General features: G+C 35.4%; 4 protein-coding genes across 4 annotated transcripts; all 4 read right to left on the bottom strand.

The window, feature by feature from the left end:
• Window positions 1-2,346: 2,346 nt before the first annotated feature.
• On the bottom strand, window positions 2,347-7,305 carry acat1 (acetyl-CoA acetyltransferase 1). The gene is made up of 12 exons (XM_043229345.1): window positions 7,147-7,305; window positions 6,879-6,926; window positions 6,656-6,773; window positions 6,002-6,097; window positions 5,789-5,889; window positions 5,546-5,689; window positions 5,278-5,428; window positions 5,049-5,144; window positions 4,325-4,438; window positions 3,622-3,686; window positions 3,384-3,541; window positions 2,347-3,274 (listed from the first exon to the last, which is right to left on the bottom strand). The coding sequence occupies exons 1-12, from the start codon at window positions 7,216-7,218 to the stop codon at window positions 3,154-3,156; spliced, it is 1,284 nt and encodes a 427-aa protein (XP_043085280.1). The 5' UTR covers window positions 7,219-7,305; the 3' UTR covers window positions 2,347-3,153.
• A 587-nt stretch (window positions 7,306-7,892) lies between these two features.
• On the bottom strand, window positions 7,893-10,966 carry mmp30 (matrix metallopeptidase 30). Its single transcript, XM_043229367.1, is given in 11 exon segments — window positions 7,893-8,179; window positions 8,264-8,367; window positions 8,481-8,640; window positions 8,720-8,847; window positions 8,943-9,075; window positions 9,206-9,247; window positions 9,250-9,366; window positions 9,457-9,582; window positions 10,116-10,264; window positions 10,407-10,645; window positions 10,790-10,966. Coding segments are annotated over 11 exon segments (1,437 nt in total). The 5' UTR covers window positions 10,925-10,966; the 3' UTR covers window positions 7,893-8,075.
• Window positions 10,967-12,607: 1,641 nt separating this feature from the next.
• On the bottom strand, window positions 12,608-15,641 carry LOC122331835 (collagenase 3-like). The gene is made up of 10 exons (XM_043229368.1): window positions 15,504-15,641; window positions 15,162-15,406; window positions 14,937-15,085; window positions 14,302-14,430; window positions 14,043-14,204; window positions 13,828-13,957; window positions 13,610-13,740; window positions 13,356-13,509; window positions 13,166-13,269; window positions 12,608-13,090 (listed from the first exon to the last, which is right to left on the bottom strand). Exons 1-10 carry the CDS (start codon window positions 15,603-15,605, stop codon window positions 12,990-12,992), a joined length of 1,407 nt encoding a protein of 468 aa, XP_043085303.1. The 5' UTR covers window positions 15,606-15,641; the 3' UTR covers window positions 12,608-12,989.
• Window positions 15,642-17,100: 1,459 nt separating this feature from the next.
• On the bottom strand, window positions 17,101-19,796 carry LOC122331836 (collagenase 3-like). Its single transcript, XM_043229369.1, has 10 exons — window positions 19,674-19,796; window positions 19,327-19,568; window positions 19,101-19,249; window positions 18,407-18,535; window positions 18,121-18,282; window positions 17,951-18,038; window positions 17,735-17,865; window positions 17,477-17,636; window positions 17,285-17,388; window positions 17,101-17,201 (listed from the first exon to the last, which is right to left on the bottom strand). The coding sequence occupies exons 1-10, from the start codon at window positions 19,770-19,772 to the stop codon at window positions 17,101-17,103; spliced, it is 1,365 nt and encodes a 454-aa protein (XP_043085304.1). The 5' UTR covers window positions 19,773-19,796.
• Between the last annotated feature and the right edge of the window lie 5,372 nt (window positions 19,797-25,168).

Raw genomic sequence — 25,168 nt, 5'->3', positions numbered from 1 at the left:
CAGCTTTGCATTGTAAATTACTAACCAAACAAGGTGTGCCAACAATAGAAAAAAATGGAAAACATTCTTCCACAAAAAAACTTCCTTCTTGCTCACTTCATTTCACAGTGAGCGTTTGGATGAGGCGCTACTGCAACATATAGCATTAAATGTGTGTTTTTATCTTTTTAAAAAAAGGTTCCTAGGCTTACAGATGCAAATGTACATTTTCAAGTTCCTTTTTCTTGAAAACATAACATCACCACAAGTTCCTTAACTTTCATTTGAATGATATGGTTCAGGTCTTCTAAATGCCTATGGTAACATTAAACCAAAAGTTTAGATGGTCACGCTGAAAACCTTCCACTAGCTCAAATCTTATTCTAATTGACTTCTTTTGCAATAAATGTTCCCTTTCTGTTGCAAAAGGGAAGTTTGGCAGGTAACAATCTATTACAAGTCAGAAGAATCAAACTGGTTTGTTATTGTTGATGCACCAGTGTTATTAATGCATCACTGATGCATAGATATTTTTTTATTAATATTTAATAATGATATTAATATTCTGAATGTTTTTTTTTTTTAGTTTTTATATATATATATAAACACATATATACATATACATATATATATATATATATATATATATATATATATAAAAATAAATTATATATATATATATATGTATAATGTATATATAATGTATATATATATATATATATATATATATATATATATATATATATATATATATATATATACACTTTCAATTGTTTCGTTTTTGTCATTTTCGTTTCTTTTTTTGTTAACTATAATTTGAATACATTTGACAGTGAATAAAATTTGAGAGCAACGGCCGACGAGAAGGAGTTAATAATGTCTTAAATTCCATTCTCTCTATTTCATAAATCTATTGTATCATTTTAAAAAGACTTAAAATGTAATGTTATGGTACTTTTAAAAAAAAATCATCTGCGGGTCAAAATTCGCTTAAAATGACAAAAAAAAAGACGAATTAGATAGATTCTGATAAAGATACGAATTATCAGATGTACTATTCAAGTACATATTCAAGTCACGGAAAAAAGCAAATCAAACACTGTGTCATGTGTGTCAACAGATGTAACCTTTGCAGATCACAAAAAACCAACAATCTTACGTTATTCAAGAGTGCTGTTCTTTGTAGCTAAAGTTCCCATGGCAGAAAATATATAGAGAGGATTATAAACAAGGACAACTAAAAGTCATTTAAATCATTTTGTACGTTAATAAGAATCACCTGAAACGGCTAAAAGCTATCAAACCATTAAAAGTCTATATATTACGAAGATTTAATCTGTTAGAAAACGTAGCTAACTTCCTGTTCCATTTCCCGTCACACTATTCACTTGTTAAAAACAAGCTGTAAAGATGATCTGCATTAAAATGCGTGATTTCACAAACTCGACTCTCACACTGGGGTCAGTCTCGGTCCCGCTGTTATTCAGTAACTGAGTCAATGAGTCGATACTTTTGACATCCACGACATTACAAGTGCTCTCCCAACATCCTGTTAATATTTGACTCGCACATCTGTCCCTTAGATTAAAGCACAATAACATTTTTACGGCAAATAGAAGGAAGAAACTGAATCGTACACCTTGATAAACTCTCTCTGAGTGCTCGGTAGAATCAACATAAGGTGTTATTATGTGATGTGGTAAGAGCGCTGTCTGGGGGTGGGGTCTTGAGTTTGTTTGTCTTTTGGTCAAGTGCCGAAAATGAATCATTTATAGTTTCCGTAAACTTCCCCGGAAGAACAAATTTCGCTTACAACCTAGAAAAATAGTTAACTCATTTGTGTTAGATAGTTAACAGGCACCTTTGTGGTAAAGCGGCTGAAAAAACGGCTGTTCGCATTTATTTAAAAACCATTTTGACTCGCTAGTAAATGTCATAATGTGCGAATAGAGTGTGAATATACTGAATAGACTAGAGTACTATTAATATAAATAGTTTTTAGCTACACAAGCCATGCAGGTTTGGAATGACATGCAGGTGAATAATAGTGTCTCTAAAATTTCTTTAATGTCACCAGCAACTCTAATTGTTTACTAAATAAGAGACTTTTAGCAAGTCGTTATTTAACAAATTATATAATAAAACAGGTACATTAATAAATCAAGCACATTAATGAACATTGCTTGAACCAAAGGGACAAAAAGACTCGAGGAATCACCAGGACATCATTTAAATAATAAGATCTAATTATGAAATTTGAGATATTGCACTTACAAGCATAATGTCATTTAAAAATTGGCTTGCAATAAGTCATCCGATGCAATAATAGAGATGTGTGTATATTCTATTAGTAATCATTTAGATGTGTTTTTTTTTTTATAGGTTTTTATTGTCGAACATAATTCACATTTCAAACATATAGTCTAAATTATTTATTTTTCAATTTACAAAATCTTGTGGCATACATTACTTTCATCTCACAGTCAGCTAGGTTGCTCAAAACTTCCTCAATGGACACTTTTCACTTTTTCCAGGGTTTTAAGAAGCCAAAGTTGTCATAGGTAAACTTAGCAGCGCACGAGAGGGGAAAAAAAGCTAATTTAAATGTAAATGTATAAATGTTTTACTGTTTGCTTAAAACACTACTACTGTGTTATAAATGAGAATGTGTTATAAGTGATTGGTAAAGGAAATGCTGCCAATTTATCATCTACTTACCAAAATAGAAACCCCATTCATAACGTTTTTGTCATTTACTGTTACAATAATACATTAGAACAGTACATTCAAAAAATAATTATCATTGCTTCATTAAAGTCTGTGAAAAGCATCCATTAGCCAATCAGCTCAAAGCACACACGCCATCTGGTGGTCATTCAGGTGAAATGCATCGTTATTTCTGAACATAATAATCACATTCGGCATCAACAAAATAAGCGATTACAGATTTCCACATTCTAATCCCCTTTATTAAAATTATTTTGAGAATGACACCACATAACGAAATATGCATTGAGGGCACAGAATAAATACTACAATTTGAGAAGTTTATATTGCATGAACAGTCAACTTCGTTTCCCATTTTAATTGAAAAACAGGACTGACCTCACATTAACGATGAAGACGTATCTGACTCAAGGACTAAATCCTACACGCATTCTGCAGATTAAAGTGCTAATATTTCTGGATCACAATAGAAGAGGCGCCCCCTCCTCCATTGCAGATTCCCGCCAGTCCGTACTGTCCCGATTTCAGATTGTGCACCATGTGTCCTACGATTCTCGCCCCTGACATTCTAAAAAAAAAAAAAAAAAAATGGCAAAACCGGCACATTAATTATTGCGTAAATCTAATTACAGTATGTCGATATAGTGATGCATGAGAAGCATGTTGCATATATTTACCCAATTGGATGTCCGAGGGAAACTGCCCCTCCATTGATATTGACTTTGCTGGGGTCGATGTCTAACATCTTGACGTTTGCCAGCACCACGACACTGAAGGCCTCATTGATCTCCCACATGGCAATGTCTTCTTTCTTTACACCGGCTGCCTTTAGGACCTGTGCGAAACAGAAGTTACTGCACTGAATGACTTCAAAAACACTTTAGCTTAGCAATAACCGCATAAACACCTGCTAACCTTGGGGACGGCGAAGGCCGGGGCGATAGGGAAATCGATGGGGGCCACAGCAGCATCAGCAAAAGCTGCGAATTACAATAAAATGATGATCTAGATGTGTAGAAGTTAGCAGTAATATGCAGTAACATGAATGATTAGCTTACTACATCTAAGCAGCTAGCTACCATTACAACTAGCTTCTTCAGTAAAACAACTTTTCAGTCAAAATAGTGTAGTTTTACCAACAAGACTTTTTTCCTTTTTTAAAAACAGTGCTGTAACCATTTAAAAATGCTATAAATTAGGGCTACATAGGAAAATAATGTCAGTGTCTTTTTCGATGTGCTAACCGTTCTTTGCAATTTCAAAATAAAAGTTTAAACCCTTACTCTTGAGTTTACACATTTTGAAATGATAGTGGCTGTAAGTCATGCAGTAAAATGTTAAAACACTCGTCAGGCCGTTGGCGCCCTCTGGTTGGTTATGATGAGTAACGTACGTTAGCTCTATTGTTTATAATACAGCAACTGTTGAATAAAACCACATGATTACATGCTTTGGTGCTATATTTAAACCGTAATCTACATGAAACATGAGCTAAATACATTTGCGGATGAAAAAAAAATAACATTTTCCTACCTGAACTGTTATCCGGTATCTGTTCAAATGCACAAAATACGCTTTAAAAAATTCATGGTAATTTAAGAGGAGTGAATTGCCTCACCGACGATCTTTGCGAGCGGTGTGACGTTGAGCCTCTTTGCCGCATCTGCCGTCATGAGCACGAGAGCCGCCGCACCGTCATTCAGAGTACTGGCGTTCGCTGCCGTCACCGTGCCTGCAAAGACAAACACCTGCTTGGCTTTTGAACTGAATACGCTTACAGAAAAGGAGTACTTAATGGCATAATACAATTTCAACATAATATATTTAAGCGAACACTAAATGTAATGTTTTCAGACACTTAATTGCATGTTTTTTGCTATTTATATACAGTTGGAAGTCTGTAATACGTGCAATTAGCTCAGTGCTTTATTTAAGCACACTGAAGTAGGAGTTAAGTGCATATGTAATTTATATGTATTTTTATAATTACTTCTATTGAAATATGGTTAAAGTGTGCCGTTGAAGGCACCAACATGCAATTACGGTAAACTAAAAATATAATCTGCTGAAACCTGCATGTCAGAATGTAAATATATCTGTAATTACACATTTGTACTGATGAAGCTGTGATGAAAATCATTAAGTTTAAATGCAACACTGATTAACAACACAGTTAAATCAAAAACGTACCTACATTTGCTTTAGTCAACACATCAAAATAAGGGAAATTTAAAAAAAATATATATATATATATTTTATAGTAAAAAATGTTTAGTTTTTTTTTTTATGTAGTCCACTATTTTAAGAACTTTTCCACTAAGGTATTCTTGATAATCTTGTACCGTTCTCTTTCTGGAACACAGCCTTCAGTTTTGGGACTTTGCTGAAGTCAACCTTCCTGTATTCTTCATCTTCCTTCACAACGATGTCTGGTTTTCCTATGCGGTGAGAGAGCATATTTTATTGCAATTGTGTATCAAATTTATAAATTGTGTGATCAATATTTTAGCGCATAAAAGGGACTTCTTGGGGAACGATATGGAATTTAACAGCCACAGCAGTGAAACCAACCTCTCTGAGGGATGCTCACAGGAACCACCTCCTTGGCCAGGACTCCAGATTCCCATGCTGCTTTGCTGCGGCTGTACGAGTTAATGGCAAACGCGTCTTGCTCCTCCCTAGAGATACCGCTGTTCTTGGCTGTATTTTCAGCACAGTTGCCCTAAAAACGGGGAAGCGCGGAGGTGTTTTATACCATCACAGCCTTTCCGGCGTTTTACGTACAGTGCATTTGCTGTTTGTGTTCTCTAACTCAGTTTTGCTGGTTCAAAATAACTACCATGTGGAATTTGTTGTAGACGTCCGTCAACCCGTCCTTAACAATCAGATCCTCCATCTTTATTCCACCATAAGGGGGTGCTTCTCTGGACATGACATAAGGAACCTGAGACATGCTTTCCATTCCACCAGCGACCATCACGTCCTGGAAGACATCATGAGGATTTACTCTCTCTGCTGTATTAGGACGCTAAAAAAGGGCGCTCTCACTTTAGGTTAGTGAATCTTGCGTCCTTCACATTACCTGATGTCCACACATGAGATTCTGAGAGGCCATCATGATGGACTTCATTCCAGAAGCGCACACTTTATTGATGGTAGTGGCAGGAGTGGAGAGAGGCAGACCTATACAAAAAAAAAGAGCAAAAAGGTTTTCTTTGAGATGTTGCATTGTAAATTCCTAAAAATAAGGTGCATTTTTTTATGCTTTTTTTTATGTGTGTGATATATGACTCACCTGCACCCAGAAGAGCCTGTCTGGTCGGTGCCTGTCCTTCTCCTGCCTGCAACACATTGCCCATATAAACTTCTTTCACCTCCTCAAAAGGAATTCCTGTAGATGACACATTTTATGATACTTTACATTTTTTTTAATAATAACACACACATATAAATACCATTGCAATTAGAACACGCAATATCAAACTATGTTGTATTTATAGCATAAACAAAAATTAACCCTTTCTGATTTTTTTGTTAATACTGTGAAATATTTTTCCAATATAAAACACATTATATATTACTGTACACAATATATTCTTTTAATAAACATAAGTCATTCCTATGACGGCAGAGCACGTGATCCTTCAGATATCTTTCTAATATGCTACGCTGGTGCTCAAAACTTATTATTATATTATTATGTTGAAAACAATTGTGGTTCTGAAAACATTTATGGAAAAACTGACATTTTTAAGGATTCCTTAATAAATATAAGTTCCAAAGAAGGGCGTTTATAGAAAAAAGTATATTTTGAAAGAATATGAACGCTTTTCCGTCTCTTTGACTCAAATTTAATGCATAAAAAAATTACGGTTAATTTGTTAAACTAGATAATTACATATAGTTTATAAAAAGATACAAATTCCTTCTAAAACCACCAGAATATTACCTGCTTTCTCAATGGCTCCTTTAATAGCAATGGAACCCAATTTAGTGGCAGGGACTGTGGAAAGGCTTCCTCTGAAAGACCCCATAGGGGTCCTGACTGCACTAACGATGACGACTTCCTGTCCCGGTAGAAATGAGAAAGGAAGAAATACTCACTCAATACACACCTGACAGAAACAGATATGGCTGCATAAAATGATAAAATCACATGATATTTTACTCACATTTAGAGACGGCCGTGTGCTGTAGGTCCTGCTCAGATATTTATGTGCCTGCAAAGGCGGATTCAAAAACTAGTTTGCTGACATAACACATGGCTGTAGAATTTATATGAACACCTTACATTTTGAAAATCTACATTTTAAGAAGCGAGGTACACTGTTTAAAAGGTAAATAATGAAACAGGCCTGCAGCCAAACTACTGATGCATGCGCCGTAAGTCTCGTAGCACAGTCAATATCGGCTATCGATATCGAATTAGCTCAAACTCACCAGATGTCTGCACAGGTGTGTGCGTGTACTGTAAAAAGCACAGGAAGTCATAATCGCGATGGAAAACTGCATACACAGAGGAGCAAAATTCACCTTCAACCCTCTGAAAGAGAGAGTGCGGTGAACGCTTCCAGTGAGCAACCAATCACAGTAAGAGGTGTGTCTGCGTCACATGGCGACGCCTGAGCATTATGGGTAATGTTGTTTAATGCAGTCTATGTAATAGTTCTTAGTTTTATTTATTTATGGCTAGTTTTTGTTGTACAACCTTCTTAAAAATGGCATATTTGTCTCAGTTTTGGTTTCGTGCCATTTTATATTATATATTTGTTTTAGTTATATTTTTGCTTATTTTTGGTAGAGAAAGTTTTCTTGAATTTATTCAATTTGACCTGAACTAAATGTGCCTTTTTTAAAAAAAAAATGGTATCATTTTTTTACTTAATTTGTAACTTTTTTTGTATTGTTTTGTTTCACATTCCTCTCTAATTTTTATTCAGGTATTAATTACAAAAAACAAAAGAGCTTTAATAGATTATATTAATAGCAACACCAGTTTTATACAGAAAAAGTCTTGTTCAGCTTACAAAAAATGCATCCATATTTTAATATTTATTTTTTATTCTAATATTGTGTTACAGCTACATTGCAAAACACATGCATACATATACATTATATATAAGATATACATATATATATATATATAGAGAGAGAGAGAGAGAGAGAGAGAGAGAGAGAGAGAGAGAAAGAGTGATAGAGATATATAGATATAGATATACACACACATATATTTATTACATTTCATACAATATTTTCATTGTGGCATTGTCTATAATAATAATAATAAAATAATAAAAAAACAGGAAAAAAGATAGGCACATTATTAATACTGAGACACTAATTTCTTCTTCTTTTTTTCATTCAAATGTTTAGTAGCAGTCCAGCCATCCATAGTTCAACAGAACACGATTCACTTTTCTTAAAGCAAAATTATACTCTGTTTGCCTTGATCCTTGTGAGAAATACAGATAACCTAAAAAGGAGAAAAAATATTACAGGGAACATCACTAATGAATAATGTCAGTCAGTGTTTTTTTTTTACAGTATTTAAACTCACCATAATTGTCAAAAGCAGCGTCCACCCGCGACCCAATACCAGGGAAATCATGTTGAATAGTTTTAGGAAAGCCTCTATCCATTTTAGCTGTTCTTTCATTGAAGCTGCACCATTGATAAAATGATGTTAGTTTTGATGTTATTAATTTAATTTTATTTTTTTTGGAGGTAATGCGTATAATTGTTCGCTTAAGCTATATTAATACAGTTTTTCTTACCTCCAGTAATTGGTTCCAACAAAAAACAAAGTGCAGCCAGTTGATTTTACATATACAGCCGCATCGATCTTCCTCACTGATGTGGGAAACCCAAATCTGGTTATGGGTTTGGGATATCCAGTTAAAACAGTGCTGCCTTTTACTGCCCAGTACTGCTGACCTGTGGAAGAACACACAACTGCATTTATTAAAGCATTTTAATACACCACGCAAAGACTCTATAAGAAATATAACTTTACCTTTGAAGAGGAAACTAATGTCTCTGCTACTGAACTCATAAGCAGCATCAACAGAGTCAATAGATGGCCAGGTAGACTTTATTTGATGCACTGAAAGTCCGCTAACGTAGCCCTTCTTCCAGTAATATCTGATGGATACAAAGAATTAAATATCAAATATCTTTTTAAAACGATTAAAATTGAATATATTAAATATTATGAAATAAAACAAATCAATTCTTACCCATTTTTAAAGAAGTACAGTTCTCCACGGATGCTGGTTGCTGCATCAAATACCAAGTCACGTTTACATGGCTCTGGTGGGGTCGGTCCAGGATTTGGTTTTGGTTCAGGTTTGTCTGTTGATGCTCTTGCTCCTAAATCGTGGTACCAAATGAGTTAACAATACAATCTTTATTGATAGTTATAGTTGATAATGCTCTTCATTTGCCCTACAGTATGATCTATTGTATTTAATTTATGCTTTCGGTCATAAAACACACTAACCATACAAGGCCTGGATCCCATATTTATCATCAGGGGAAGTGTATAGCCATCAGTGTTGACGTATTTGTAAGTTGGATACATGAGAGCCGAAGGGTCTTTGGAGTGATCCAGTCCCAGTGCATGTCCGAATTCATGAGCAGCCACCAAAAGCAGGTTTATATCTGAAGTAGAGTCAAGATTTTTTAATGTAATGAATACAAAAAATGTAACATCCACATAAGCATGTGATTCTGTTTGATATGTGCGTTCACCTCTTGAACTTAGGGACCACCTCTCATCCTCATCAAAGTGTGCGTCTCCTCCCTGCTCTGGACCGGGTGCATTGGCGTGGGCCAGAACCCCATTAGGTCCATCAAATGGGTAAAAATCTCCATGAACTAAAAGGAAACAAACATGGAATAATTACATTTGTTGTGTTTTTAAAAAAAGTGTTTTATGCTCACCAAGATGCATTTTATAAATAACTAAAAAACCCTAAAACAGTAATATTGTGACATATTACCATTTAAATGTATTTCCATTTTCATCCGTGCTGAATTATGAATCATTTTTGTGTAAATCGTCATTTTTTTCAGGTTTCTTTAATGACGAGAAATGAACTGCATTTATTTAAAATATAAATCTTCATACAAATTAAGCAGCACAATTGTTTCCAGCATTGGTAATAATAAGAAATGTTTGTTGAGCACAAAATGAGCATATTAGAATGATTATTCAACGATTAAATTCACATTTGCCGTCAAAGGCATTGTTACTTTTGGAATATTCAAATACAAGACTGTTCTATTTTCTATTCTATTTCTATTTTGAATTGCAATAATATTTTACAACATTACTGTATTTTTTAAATAAATGCAGCATAAGAGCTGTCTTTCAAAAGCAATGTCGAAACTTTTGAGGTTATACCCACATCTTGCTTTGAAGAGAATCATAATATCAGCTGTGCCGCTGTGGATCTGTTTGAAGTCAAGAGGAATAACATCACTGAAGAGCTGGAAAGCTTTAGCGATGGTGGCATCCACTTCTCTCTTGCTCAGCTGTGATGTATATTCAGTTATTCTAAAAAAAAAAAATTATGTTGGTATTCAATTACACACGACCTATCTATCTTAAAAAAATCTCTTTATTGACAGTAGTATTTTAAGTTCTGTTCTTCTGATTGGTTGAATTTCTGGGACCAAAATGAAGGAGTTAAACTTACCTGTACGTTACAACGCTCTGCTTCCACCTGGGCCTCCCCTGGAAGTGTTCATATCTGGCCACATCGGTGACTCCACAGCGAGGCAGCTTCATCGTCTCAAGAGTGTTCGAGTCCAGCTTACCCGTGACCTCCAGTCCAAAAAAATCCTGCATGGCCTTCAGTTCATCTTCTAGGTTTGGCATCATTCTGCCACGGAACTGAGTTGCGTTTGGGTCCCTGTAGAACTTTGAGAGATATTCCTGGGAAGACGGAGGAAGGAACATTTTTGTACGTTAAAGTTTACAATTTGTAGAGTATGTAGATATCTGGTCTAGATCAAAATCTGCATAGTGCGCATAAGTTAGTAGATAAATAAATACAGGTAAGCAAATATGGGTACTGACCTCTGCTATTTGATGGTCCTCCAGTGATGCTGTCGTGGGAGCACCGTCACAAAGAGACAAAAAAACTAGCAGAGTCAGGCTGAGAGCTGTTAAGTGCTCCATACTTCGGTCTTGTTCCTCTGCAGGGAAGCTCATCTCCACAGTCTCGGTTTGTGACTTTTATAAGTCTATATGGTCTGAATGGGGCTTGTCCGGTTTTATCATTTCCAATCAGCAGCTGTGTTAACGGGGGAGGAAGGGGGAAACTGTGGCTCGGGGTGGTTTTGGTGGCTGTTGCCTGAACATGTCAGACAGAAGTTTGTGTTGTGGATGACTTCACCTCTGACGCAGCTGAACTGTCCCGCTTTGAAAGGATTTGAGTTTTTTTTTTTTATTCCCTCCCTTCCTTTTGACTTATCCCCTTTCTGCTGACCGTTTTTCTGAGTTTCTGGTCAGACAGAATGCATACATTTTCCATTTCCAAGAGTAGATGGTCATAAACATTATCTCAAAAAAACAAAACAAAACAAACTTTCAAATGGAGCAGTAAGGAATAATTAAGTTTAGGTGTCAAATTTTAATTTTGTCTGGTGTCATTAATTTGTCAGCATTGCAATCATAAAATATGCGTGACTTCAGCTGGGCTGTAATTGGATTGCTGAAATGTGTTCAGAATATTTGACAGTTTAGTGCTTCATTGGGCCTGTTTTAAAGGGATCATATGATGCTATGTTAAGTTTTTCTTTCTCTTTGGAGTGTTACAAGCTGTTAGTGCATAGATAATATTCCTAAAATTGCAAAGACAAAGAGATATACATAAAGTTATGACTTTATGTCCACACTCCCCTTAAATTACTCATTTAAACACGCAATCTCTTTTCGATCTCATGATGCAACAAAGCGCATAAAAAGACAGTACTATATGCCATTTTAATAGATTAATTATGTCCCTCCTGGATGAAACAAATGCCTCATTTGTAATGGCTTTTTTTGTCATAGTGCTGGGACACGGTATCAAGTTATTGTAAGGAGCATAATATTTTCGTCACACAATTGAGGTGCATTCAGTGCACTGGAAAACTGAGCAATCAGAGCCCACTTTTCTTTTTTAGAACAATGATCTTTGTAGAAATCGACCCGTTTCAGGAAGGTGATGCTTAGAGGAGAAGCAATAATGTCCAATATGGTTTTTTTTTTTAAACCTTAAACTGCATAAATACATTGCATTACACCAAATACACAAAATAATGTTCTTTTTAGCAACATCACAAGACCCTTTTAAATGCATACAATGAATCTAACTTAATTAAATTTAAACTAATATTTTCTGTATTTTATATTTTGTAATTACACTGCATTTATACAATTGGCTAAATTTCTACATTAAAATAACACAAAAAGTATCTTAGTGGTTAGAAAAACGCATCAATTTATAAAAATCATTTAAAAACATTTGTAAGCATGTGAACAAGAATTTGACTTGTGGAAAATAGTGGCCAAGTGACCAAGGTAAGCAATAAATCTAAATAAAAAATTACTTGAAGTGGTTCTCGGAAATCAGACTGACACAAATGAACTTAAATTAGCGTCAAATGTTGCAACAGGCAAGGTTGTTGGCTTTTTTCTTTTCTTAGTTTAGCTTGCATAACCACTGGAATTCCCTTTGGGGCACATCCAGTGTGTACAAGAGTACTGTCATGACATCAATGAAAGATAAAAATACAAAAGCACAATCCCTGAGGCTGTTTAACAGCGGCACTTACACCCTTATTCATGTCCTAAAATGTAAACACAGGAAATATGTCCATATATGTCTGAGCGACCCATAACCGTAACAGATAGACTAGTTTTGTCTTTATTGTACAAACATGTGGCGATGACACACATATTCATTTATTCCTCAGAGACTCATAATACTGTATCAACCGCAAGCGTCAACATGCTTTCACACAATGTCTGAATTTTTATAAAGCGTTAGAGGTTTACTACTTTAAATCCACACCAAAAGCAATCTTGCTTCCAAAATGAAGGCACTCACATGCTGTAAAGCTAAAACAGGCACTTGAAAACTGATTATGTAAAAATACATTCTTCAAATTATATTACAACAGAAATGTACTCAACAATTAATTTGTTTAAATATGTACATGCATTTAAGAAAAATGCTGTAGCTGTAAAATAACCTATATTTATGTCCCCTTCTTCTTTCAGGAAAACTCAACTAACAGGGTAAGAAAAAATTGTTCTTCAGCACACGCAAGTACCTCTTACTGTATAATCCAAACTCATACACATTTGTCCCGCTGTAGAGATAAATGTATCCTGGAGAAAAAAAAAATTGTTTAATATTGTGAAGTATAATTGATGTTTGTAGAAAAAGAGATTAGAAACACATACCGTTGGATATGTGGGCTGCTGTAACCTCTTCAGTCATCTTTGGAAATACACTTTGTACTGGTTGAGGATATCCTCTGTCCATCTTCTTTGTCCTCTCATTGTAGCTACCAAAAAAAGGGGAAGTTTAGGATTCCAGCAGCTTTTCTGATCTCATTTTAAGTGCTTGCGTTTATGATGCAACGCGACCCACCTGTAGTAAACTTTGTCGACAAAGAGCAGTGTTTTTCCAGAGTCATGGACGGCAGCACTAACTTTTCTCACCGATGATGGCAGGCCAAAGCTGCTGAGAGTCTTGGGATAGCCAGGCTCAAGACTGGTGCCTTTAAAAGCCCAGACTTTTCTATCTGTGAACAAAAACAGACTAAAATAAGTTTTCTGAGCACCGATATAGAGATCGTATATGTGATTGTGGTTCCAGCATTTCCAAATTGTTTGAGAAGGTACCTTTGAAAAAGAAAACTTTATCTTGCACTCGATCCTCATAAGCAGCATCTATGTTATCCGGAGCCTTGAGCCAGAAATTTTTGATAGGAATTTGCGTCATACTTTTGCCTGGAGCTTTACGCCAGAAAAAGCTGCAGAGAGTGAAATAAAGCCATTTGGTTTAAATATTTTAGGTAACTATACAATAACTCACTTCATTTTTATTTGTACTGTATTACCTGTCTTTGAAGAACATTGTTTCACCCCTGAGAGTTGTAATTGCATCCAGGATCAGATTAGGGTCACAATTGTTAGGAGTTGTTGGTTTTTCTGGATCTGGTGAGATGGGGGTTTTATCTTTGTTTGGGCCTAAAGGAAACACCACAGGTTAAACAATTATTCAATATTTTTAACTTAAAGATTGTGGACATGCTCTTGAAGATCATACGCTTACCGTAGAGCGACTGAATCCCTCTGACGTCATCAGTGGGCAAAGAGAAACGATCTGGGTCAGTGAAGCTGTATGTGGGAAACATCAGAGCCCCACGAATGTTGGAATGAGAGAGACCCAAAGAGTGACCGAACTCATGGGCGGCCACCAAGAACAGGACAAATCCTGTGGAGAAATTAAGCAGCACAGTTTCGGCATAAATAAACATCAAACGTGAGTGGCGCTTTTGTTACAATCTGCACTGCTGAAATAAAATATTCACCTTTCGATGAGCGGAAAGTGAAAAACTCATCATCATCGAAATGTGCGTCTCCACCAATACCAGGAGAGGGAGCAAAAGCATGGGCCAAAGTGCCTTGCGGTCCATCAAATGGGTAATCATCGCCATGATCTGTAAGAAAGAGTTTGGTTTTAGGCTAAAGCTTATTTAGTGTTCTATAAAGAAGTTTTTGATAAATGCACGTATCCACAAAGAGATCTTCTATTTTAACAGACATATAAATGTTTTTAAATCATCTCTGGCCTTCGGGTTAAGTCTTTCAAACTCATTTTGTTTGGTAACGATTGATTCAAAACAAGTGTGTCAAATCAATAAGCTTATATTACATGTGCAAAGCAAGCGCTATTATTTTCTCTAATATAAACCATATACATATAACCATAATATAAGCCATTTTATGAACATCATAACAAATGTGGCCTTGAGGCAATAGATTAGGGCTTGTAAAACTAACCTAGATATGCACAGCACTAACTGCAACGATTATTATTTTACTGAACAATCGTATTATAATGACAGTACGTGGTGACTAATCGGTGCGCATTTATCATGAGTCACAATGAACTAAACAGAAAAGAATTGAACAAAATATAAACCCAAATAGATAGACAACTTACATCTTCTACCAAAGGAGATCATGATGTCAGCTGTGCCGCTGTTGATACGCGTGAATTTCAGAGGAGTGACTTTGGCCCAAACCTGCAGGGCTTTCTCTATGGATCCATCCACTTCAGCCACTGACATGTCAGGGGTGTAGTTCACGATTCTGTGTAAAAGGATCATTCTCTGTCTGTATTTGCTTCTTTTCTATGTCATACCAAGAGAACCGCCATCATACACACCTGTAGGTGAGCTTGTTGGTCTGCCATTTGGGTCTGCCTTCAAATGTGGAGAACGCAGCAACATCTGGAACTCCACAGCGGGGCTTCTTCATCATCTCCATTGTTTCTTTGTCCACCTTTCCGGTCATCTTAAGCCCAAAAAACCTCTGCATCTCTTTCATCTTCTCGGTCAGCTGACTGGCCCCTCTTCGGGTGGCAGCTTCATTTGTTACATCTGTTAGATTGTAGAAGCTCTTCAGATAATGCTATAAGGATGAAAAAAATAACCTTGGAATTATTAGAGAAATTATGAGCAAAGATGAACAAAACATACAAATATCATAACTAAAAAATGTAGGCTACCTCTGCAGTGGCTTCATCTTTGTCAGCATGCTGTGAAATAGGTCCAGCGTGAATAACAAGCACCAGGCTTGCAAGAAAAGACAGCAGGCGGTGAATCCTCATGTTTTAAGCTGCTTTTCTTGAATTCTGATTAGCAATGGTCTGATGGAGGCTTATATACTCTGTGAGGGTTTGAGCAACAGGTGAAGTCATCAGCCACAAGTTTCTATGAGTAAAACATTAACCTGAAGCTAATAAGAGGATTACCAGCTTCCTTTAACACAAACCTTCCTGCTCAGACATGCCTGAGATTTTGGTTGCATGCACTTTTATTTTAAAGCAATATTTTGCAACATTTACCACAAAAAGCAAAAATGTAAACACTTTTGCTTGAATGTAATTTATTAAACCATCATTTGTGTTTTTCAGAATATTCACAATACAGTGATGATATACAAGCATTTTGTGATCTTATTGTGGTGGCTGTGTGCTTTTACCTAAATTTGGCATATAAAATAATTCTTAAATAAAACGTATATAATTGCGTTCATACAGGAAATGGTCATTCCTACTTTTACATCACAAAAACCTATTTTTAAAAAAGTCAATTCCCTTGTTAAATTCACCCCACGTTTAAATGTAATATAGGCTATGATATTTGAAAGTATTAGAAATTACCAGTTAACAGGATTTTAATAAAAAATATTTTTGTACTGCCCTTTTAACTAGTTCGCTTAATTATGGTCAAGACTGAAACACAAAACCTCAAGTGCAGAAGTAAAGTTTGACGCAGTCATTTTTTACTCTGATTGCACTAAAATAATGCAACCATTGTTCCCTTATCAGAATGAGAACAGCAAGAAATCATTAGACATACATGGACATGCCAGACATAGTCGCAGAGGAAGTTCCTGATTCATCGTCATCTCTGGTTGTGATTCATTTGCATGGCGTCAGTCACTGATGTGTATGTGTGCGCGTAGGTAAAGCAGGGGCTTATGAAGTACTGATATATGATACGCATTCAAACAAACACCTCCTCTTACATCCTAAAGATGTCTTTTGCTCTCTTAGAGAATGGCAAAAGTTGTGTTTTAAGGTTAGAGATTTGTTGGGGTTTTTTTTATAGAAATTTAGTTTCAATGATTCTTTTCATAGAAATAACAAGAGATACTTGTTTTTAATTTTAGAAACACATTAACAAGGTACACTCATCCATTCCTTTCAAATTTCGTATGCATGTTACACCAATGGCAACTTTTCCTGTCATTTGCTGATCTAACATTTAAAAAGTCTTATTTATTGTAGCGTGATTTATTTGTTTATTGATCGTTCATATATTAAAGGAACTGAGTCAAATGTATTGCCCAACTAAACACAATTCTGCTTTCAAAATGAACATGCTTGCTTTTGAATTGAATTAATTGTTCTTTAATTGTTTTTGGAAACAATCAATACATTAAATGATTCTGTAAATATGCATTCTAATAAAATCATAACGGTCAGACAATATGAACAATTAATGAATAATTGTTTTAATACGTTTTAAATGTTTATAGACACATGTATTGAAAAACCCTGTTATGCTCCATTTCCATCAGTGTTTGAGGAAAGCTGGCTAACAGGACAGGAAGTAATTGCTCTCCAGCAAACGAAGGAGCGTTCTCTCGCTGGAGCTGAACTCATAGAGATTTTTGTCACTGAAGAGATAAATGTTATCTGGAAGAAAAGATGCCAGTTTAAACATTAATGCTAGAATCATTTCTTTGTATTGCTTCAGATCTTCAGTTAGAAACACCTACTGTTGGACATGTGGGCCGCTGTAACCTGTCCAGTAATACCCAGAAAAACATTTTCCACTCGCTTTGGATACCCTTTGTCCATCTGGTTCTCTCTCTCATCATAGCTACCAAAAAAAATGGAAATGTTAAGTTGTACTATTTTTTCCAGAGTAAATTTTATGGCTTTTGTTTATGACGCAGCACTTGACCCACCGATAGTAATATTTGTCAAAGAACAGCAGTGTTTTTCCTGAGTTCTTGTTGTGGACAGCAGCATCAACTTTTGTCACGGATGGTGGCAGACCGAAGCTGCTGAGAGGTTTAGGATAGCCAGGCTCAAGATTTTGGCCATTGAAAGCCCAGACTTGTTTACCTATAAATAAATACAAGCCATGACAAGAGTTTCTCACAGATATAGAGATCGTACGTGTGATTGTCGTTCCAGCATTCCCAGATTGTTTGAGAAGATACCTTTGGAAAAAAAAACTCTATCTTCCTCTGGACCCTCGTAAGCAGCATCAATATTATCAGGAGCATTGGGCCAGAAACTATTGATCGAATTTTGCACTGCACTTCTGCTTGAAGAACTACGCCAGAAAAAGCTGCAGAGACATTTAGATATTTTATGTTTATACTGTATATAAAACACAGATAGAAACAAAGTTTAGTATCTGTTTTATGCATTACCTAGCTTTGAAGAACACTGTTTCTCCCTTAAAAGTCGTCACTGCATCCCAGACCATGTTTTTACAATCTGATTTTGGTACTGATGGACCTGATGGGATTACCACATAGTAAAAAACTACTTAATATTTTTGACTCAGAAATTATATATATTCTCATTATGATCATATTACCGTAGAGCGACTGAATCCCTTCAATGTCATCAGAGGACAAAGGGGAACGAGTTGGATCAGTGAAGCTGTATGTGGGAAACATCAGAGCCCCACGAACGCTGGAATGAGAGAGACCCAAAGAGTGACCGAACTCATGGGCGGCCACCAAGAACAGGACATGACCTGTGGAGAAAATAAGCAGAACAGTTTAGGTGCAAAGCAAAAAGTAAAAATTTTATTTGAAGTCAAAGTTATGGCATTTAAAAATATTTCGCCGAAAAAAAAAAATTATGAAGAAACAACTCGCCTTTAGATGAGCTGAATGTGAAAAACTCATCATCATCGAAATGTGCGTCTCCACCGATTCCAGGACCAGGAGCAAAGGCATGAGCTAAAGTACCTAGTGGTCCATCAAACGTCATACCATCACCATGATCTGTAAGAAACAGTTTATTTGTCTTCTTCTCTCCTCATATACATACATTATACACACACACACACACACACACACACATATATATATAAAATAATCTATATTTTAAAGGGATTCTTTGGGGTCTTAATGAATAGTCATACTTAACACTAGTGTAGAAAACATCTTCTTTACTTTGTCAAAATCAGCTCTGTGCATGTTGCTTTAAATGCTAATGAGATCTGCTGACCCGGCCAATCTCTTCCAAGGAGTGATGAGCAGACATTAAGCTTCAGCCGCAAAATTGCCTGGCTAACTAGCACATTATTAGGAAAGGGGATTTGCAAATATTCCTATATAAAAAAAAACTTATATTCGCTTCTTCTGTAGATGATCACAAAAAATGTTAGAAATTTAGGAATATCAGAGATCAACACATTCCCTTAAAAATTAAAGTAACGTTAATCCTCTGCATCCTCAGCAGCTCAAATGTTGGAAGTAAATTAATATATCCAACAACAAATCACCTTTACACAATGGCGGACTAATGATAGAATAGATAATAGATAAATTAATAGATGAAAAACACCTTTTGTAGCAAAGGAGATCATGATGTCAGCTGTGCCGCTGTTGATACGCGTGAATTTCAGAGGAGTGACTTTGGCCCAAACCTGCAGGGCTTTCTCTATGGATCCATCCACTTCAGCCGCTGACATGTCAGGGGTGTAGTTCACGATTCTGTGTAAAAGGATCATTCTCTGTATCTGCTTCTTTCACTTTGCCTGTTATCTTCAACGGCCTGTTATCATACACACCTGTAGGTGAGCTCGTTGTTCTTCCATCTGGGTTTGTCTCCAAATGTGGAGAACGCAGCAACATCTGGAACTCCACAACGAGGTTTCTTCATCACATCCAGTGTTTCTTTGTCCAGCATTCCAGTCACCTTAAGCCCGAAGAACTTCTGCATCTCTTGCAGTTTGACGGGAAGTGGATTCGGCTCCCGGCCTTCGGGGCTAGGATCCTTATATACTAGATTGTAGAAGCTCATCAGGTATTTCTAAAAATAAGAATTGGAAGAATTAGGAAAATGACCAAACCAGTACACAACTGTATCTATTTATTTATATCTATATACACATCTTATATATATCTAGACACAAACCTTTGCAATGTCATAATCGGCAACAGGCTTTACAGTCGGTCCAGCGTGAAGAACAAGCAGCAGGCTTGCAAGAAAACACAGATGGCAGAAAATCCCCATGATTAGAGTTGCTTCTTCTGCTTGTGCGCTTCGCTTCTGACGGACAAGAGACTGACGGTCATTTATATAGTCTTAAAAATGTCAGAAGTGTTGAGCAACAGGTGAAATTAAACTGACAAAACGAACAAAACTGACAGGGAAGACAATGATAACAGGATTTTCAGCTCGACACAACCTCTTCCTCCTCGCCCAGATCTTTGTTTTATTTCTCCTCTTAATACCTTTAATTAACAGCTACATTTTAAAGCTATATGTTTTGCAAGCACAAGCAAGAGCAAACTTGTTGTCAATGTTTTTTTTTAAATATTAGCATACAAAATAGCAGGTAAAACACTGTGTTATTTTTTGGGGATTTGTATTTAAAAAGCCTACTATTTATAAGGACTTGTACTTTTACTTGTTTACATTTCCGAAAAAAAAACAGTAGCTATTTTTTATAGTTTGGCAACTTGTGAAATAATGATCACATTGTTGCATTTTAGGTGTACGTGTACATTTCAGCTTCAGTAATATCAGTTTTGATTAGGGAAATGTCTAGTAGCAATCAAATCTAAGGAGTAATATTGAGGCAGAAAAGTTTTTTGTTCCCCAAAAAAGTCACTTCATTCTTTTTGTCCATTTTGAATGAACATTAGGCTACATGTTAAATGAATCGTAAGTTATGTTTAATGATGCAGGAAGTGGATAAATGGCATTATATTATAGTTTTGCTCATTAATTCACATAATTCACCGGAAATAAGTATATATCAATAGCTGAAAATAAAATGCCCGAAACAATAAATTAAAAAGTAATTAGTGTTGAAGACAGTGGTGCTGAACAGACAATACAAAAAGTCATAGGCTATTTTATGTTTTAGTTCTGACACAGTTTTTTTACGTAATTAGCATCGGTGACGATGACGAAAAATGTGACTAAGACCTGACGTTAACGAGCTAAAAATAATAAATGATGATAAAAACAAAACTATTACGAAGTTTATGAAGCGTCGTTGTGAACAAGATGAGACTAGAATGTTATTTAAGGACTATCGTACATATAAAATACATCATAAATGCTAAATTAACTGTCTTTGCGTCCCTTTCTTTGGGCATTGATGAGAGGGGTCGTGACCATATCTAGTCTCAGTGTGGCAGGCACAGCGGACGGATAGTTTAACTAAAGAAAGATTTAGCTGACATAATGTTTTTTTTTCCAGTGAGTCACAATAAGATTCAATATGATTCACTTAAAGTTAGATAAAGGCGCGATGTGATCAACTTCCTCTACAGCGAGCGATCAGTTCTCAGTGATCAAATACACAAAGGAGCAGCATTCGTAATTAAATACCTATCTGTGTCATTAATGTTAACCCACAAAAGATGTCAAATAAATGTATACAAGTTGAGTAAACCTATTGTATCTTAAAATGAATGTAATTTGTATCTCTACCCAAAAATGTTGAAAATTGATATTTTACTCCAGTTTTTCCAAATTCAGTCAGTCGACTCAGATGTCTCATGAGCCTAATTGATTTGGTAGAAAGAGAGAAGAATTATTTTAAGACTACTTATTTTAAGACTACTTAAGACTACATATAAAATAGCTACCTAAATAAATTCTGGTATCTGCAGTTTGGCTAAAAGTAATGACTGAATGTTATGACTAAAAGCAATGACTTTTCGTCAACTAAAAATAGAGTAATGAGTAGTGAAACAGGAAAGTAAATAGACTAAGTAACTAAGACTAGTCTAAATCAAAAACGCCTACCAAATTCAACACTAAAAGCATTGTTTGAACAAAATTAAATGTAAATATTTCTTTAAAATGGTAACGTAAGGATAGGGACACACTAAAACGTTTATTTAATCTTACAAGATTTTCAAAATGTGAGAGACCACAAACAATAAAGACAAACCTCCAATGTTTTTCCGAGCAGATTCTGTCTTTCCTAACACACATTGCACCACAGGAAAGTCCGATAAGATCATCGGGACATTAGCTAGCATTGTCGGAAGGGGAGAAATCGACTTACAATCAGCCTGATTGTCTTGTAGCCTAATTTACATCTAACCAATTAACCAAGTTGCAGGGGTGAAACATTTTTTATTTTCTGAAATGCTGAAACATCCAAAGAAGAAGAACTCCTCTCAAATCTTGAAATAGAAAAATTGTATTATTCACTTTAAAAACGGTATGTTACATTAGTTTAGGGTAAGGGTTTGTTTGTTTCTAGCCTTTGTTTCTACTAATTGCTACTGTAATTACTTAATTTCAGAGCAAACCAAAAAAAAAATCAAAGGGAAAGTCCCAGTTTAGGAAACAAAGCTGTGCATGTAGAGCATGTGCCAAGAGATTGAGGTGTGCTTGAGTTGTTATGTAAGATCTGCAGGTAAAGTCAACTGTTGGCACTCTTTATTCTCAGAGGAATGAGCAATACTTTATAATGAATGCACCGGTCATAGGGTGGCCACATGTGCCATTTTCCCAGGACACATCCTTGCCAGGATTTCTGTACTGATATGATCTAAAGCGCCTCAAGAGCATTTTAAAAACATAAGGAAGCGATGTCATACACCGATCAGTCTGCACGCAAACAAAGCCAAAACCTAGATATTTTAAATAATATACAAATCCTGACACAAACATGGCATGTATGGTCGCCCTAACCAGTGACTGATTCTGAGCCATTCATGTCATGTCAGTCATTCATTAAGCAGGACATCCACTGTGTGCACAACTGTACTTTAGGTTAATGAAAAAGAAGGTTAATGATGGGAGCGTGTAAAGACACGAATATCAGAGCAAATCACAGATGGTGGAATTAGAGAATGGGTTAGGCAGAGATGAGTCAGGACGACAGCAAAGAGGAGATTCCGGGTTTGAGTGACACATAGACGCAAAGAATCTTACGGTAAACTATCATTAAATTATTATTATCAAGTAATTGATGTAACGACTGACAATGCCTTTTAAAAACGGTTAATGCATAATGTTTCATGTCTTCTAAACTGAGGAGTATTTCCTTTTTAGGTGTGAAGAAAATTAATAAATATGAAAATAAATGAATAATCACTATTATACAACATTAAATCATTGCTTAAATGTGTAATTGTACCTATTATTCGTATGTCTTCCTCTGTGTTTATTTATTCAAATTAGCTGTCTTTTTTCTATATTGTCATGTGTTCAGTTAAATAATGAAAATGTTTCTTGCGAGAGTATTTAACATATCACTGATTCTAGAGAAGTAGGACAAAATGCAATATTGAAAAAATAAAACTGTATAAAGAAAACTGTATTTTTGCATCTTACTAAGCTACGTTTTAATTAAACCTCCCAACTTTTATTTTTATTTTATCAGAATGTGTTTTTTACCTTTCCACCATATATTTTGCTATCAAAATCTTGTCACACTATAAAACTTATAAGAGCATGTCTGACATTGATGTAGTATCAGAGATATTGGGATCTCAATACTAAAATCTACTAAAATCAACACATTTTACCAACAGACCAACTAATCAATGTTTAAAAACAATGTTGTCATTTATCTGGTGTCAAGCTGGTTAATAAACAGACAAAGACAAGATTTCTCATCAAAATGCTCAAATCTTTATTTTGAAACATTTTATTTTCTTCATTTGTTGCACGTAATACTTTAAAGGACACTAAATGATCTCCTTTTCTGTAAAATATGTGACTAACAGGGCAGGAAATAATTGCTGAGAACACAGAGCAGCTTGTTGTGTTGACAATGGGTTTATGGTCTGCTACAAGACGTTTGGGTATTGAGGCTTTGGTCCAAGCATTCGGTTTTAGTGAGTAAGCAATGGGCAAAAACTGTAATGGTTTCAGAAAATAGATCAAGGTTTCAGAAATTGTGTTTTAGCAAGCGAGAAAAACTGTATTTGGGGAAGTGGGAGTCAGACGCTGTCCCACACAAAATAGCTCAAGACCATGTGTACATACATTCTTTCATCATCACTCAATGAGCTGCACAGATGTGTGGTTCTTATGCTACTGAGGCAATTTGTTTCAAAAACCAAATTAAATAAATTGGAATCATGCAACAGGAAGCCATCGAGCCAGACGAGGTGGAAGCAACAAAATAATTAGCAATTTACTAATTAGGTAAAGTTACTGATTAACTGCTTTTCATCTCCGCACTGAAGACAATTGTTTGCAGTCACTGTATTCATTTAACTTTGCCATTGAATTACAGTTGAATAATAATTTCCTACACAAAACAATTTATCCATGGCTTCCATTCAATTTAAAGGTCACATATTGCACCTTTCTAGAGTTTTATTTATGTTTTATTTATGGCGTTCATGTCCCTAAGAATATATATATATATATATATATATATATATATATATATATATATATATATATATATATATATATATATGTGTGTGTGTGTGTGTGTGTGTGTGTGTGTGTGGTGTATAAATACCCAAAACCATCTAAATATATTTTTACAGCTCCTTTCTCAGGATTTTGGTCCGTCTGATTGTTAGATCCATCCTTGGAGTGGGTGTACAGGTCAGCTGATCTGGTTTCATTTGTTAAAGTTAACCTTTTTGACATGTGTCTGTGTTGTTGTTGCTCAGCAATGTCATTGTTGTCTGGGGTTTGTCAAAAGGACGCTGGGGGCGGTACTCGGGTGATGACTGAAGGCGGTGACTGGATAGATCTGATATCAGGTTTTTACGGCTCGTGAAAAATCACAGCTACTTCTTGCAGGCTGTGTGCAGTTTACTATGGATTGATTGTTTTGAACTTCTATGACATTTACATAGCCCCTAGACTTCATTTATCATGAAAAAAAAGCCAGGACATTTCAAATTTGACAGTATGGGAATTATGATATGTTTAAATTCTTTTTGTTTTTCCCCTTGGTTTCTATCCTCACCAAACATCTTGTTACATTTACTCATTTTCACTGCCTTTCACTGCCTACTGTCAGTTCACCATACTTACAAAACTGAACTAGATCAATGCATTTATTTCCATTCAAAGGAATAGAAACCAAACATTAGGCTTAAATGATTCTTTATTTTATGAATCCCTCTAGTGGGCAACCTCAATATCACAGCCCTTATCTTTATTTAGCGGTTCCCAACTTTTCTTCTCTGTATCCTTTTAATCAGAAGTTACAATGTTTTCATGTATTATTAGCAGTTAGAGAAAGTATAATTTTCTTTGTCAGATTTTCATCCCAATAATATTAATCTTATTTTGTATTCTTAGTAAATTTCTTCTTCACATCGCCAGAATCATTCACAGTAATCACAATTTTGAAATGTTTTCCAGCAATATAAATAAATATATATATATATATATATATATATATATATATATATATATATATATATATATATATATATATATATATATATATATATATATTT

This window comes from Puntigrus tetrazona, unplaced genomic scaffold (assembly GCF_018831695.1).
Source record: "Puntigrus tetrazona isolate hp1 unplaced genomic scaffold, ASM1883169v1 S000000002, whole genome shotgun sequence".
NCBI lineage: Eukaryota > Metazoa > Chordata > Actinopteri > Cypriniformes > Cyprinidae > Puntigrus > Puntigrus tetrazona.
Note: the sequence above shows the minus strand (reverse complement) of the source record. Positions and strands in the feature narration are given on the sequence as shown.

Coding starts and splice junctions, on each gene's coding strand:
- LOC122331836 (XM_043229369.1), bottom strand. CDS start 19,772: ATGGGGATTTTCTGCCATCTGTGTTTTCTTGCAAGCCTGCTGCTTGTT. Junction 19,250..19,326: donor AACAACGAGCTCACCTACAG/GTGTGTATGATA, acceptor CCTTTTACACAG/AATCGTGAACTACACCCCTG. Junction 17,866..17,950: donor ACAGTGTTCTTCAAAGCTAG/GTAATGCATAAA, acceptor ATGTCTCTGCAG/CTTTTTCTGGCGTAGTTCTT.
- acat1 (XM_043229345.1), bottom strand. CDS start 7,218: ATGCAGTTTTCCATCGCGATTATGACTTCCTGTGCTTTTTACAGTACA. Junction 6,774..6,878: donor GCACACGGCCGTCTCTAAAT/GTGAGTAAAATA, acceptor CTACCGGGACAG/GAAGTCGTCATCGTTAGTGC. Junction 4,439..5,048: donor TGTGTTCCAGAAAGAGAACG/GTACAAGATTAT, acceptor TTGTCTTTGCAG/GCACGGTGACGGCAGCGAAC.
- LOC122331835 (XM_043229368.1), bottom strand. CDS start 15,605: ATGAGGATTCACCGCCTGCTGTCTTTTCTTGCAAGCCTGGTGCTTGTT. Junction 15,086..15,161: donor ACCAACAAGCTCACCTACAG/GTGTGTATGATG, acceptor CCTTTTACACAG/AATCGTGAACTACACCCCTG. Junction 13,510..13,609: donor TAAAGTTTTCTTTTTCAAAG/GTACCTTCTCAA, acceptor TTTTGTTCACAG/ATAGAAAAGTCTGGGCTTTT.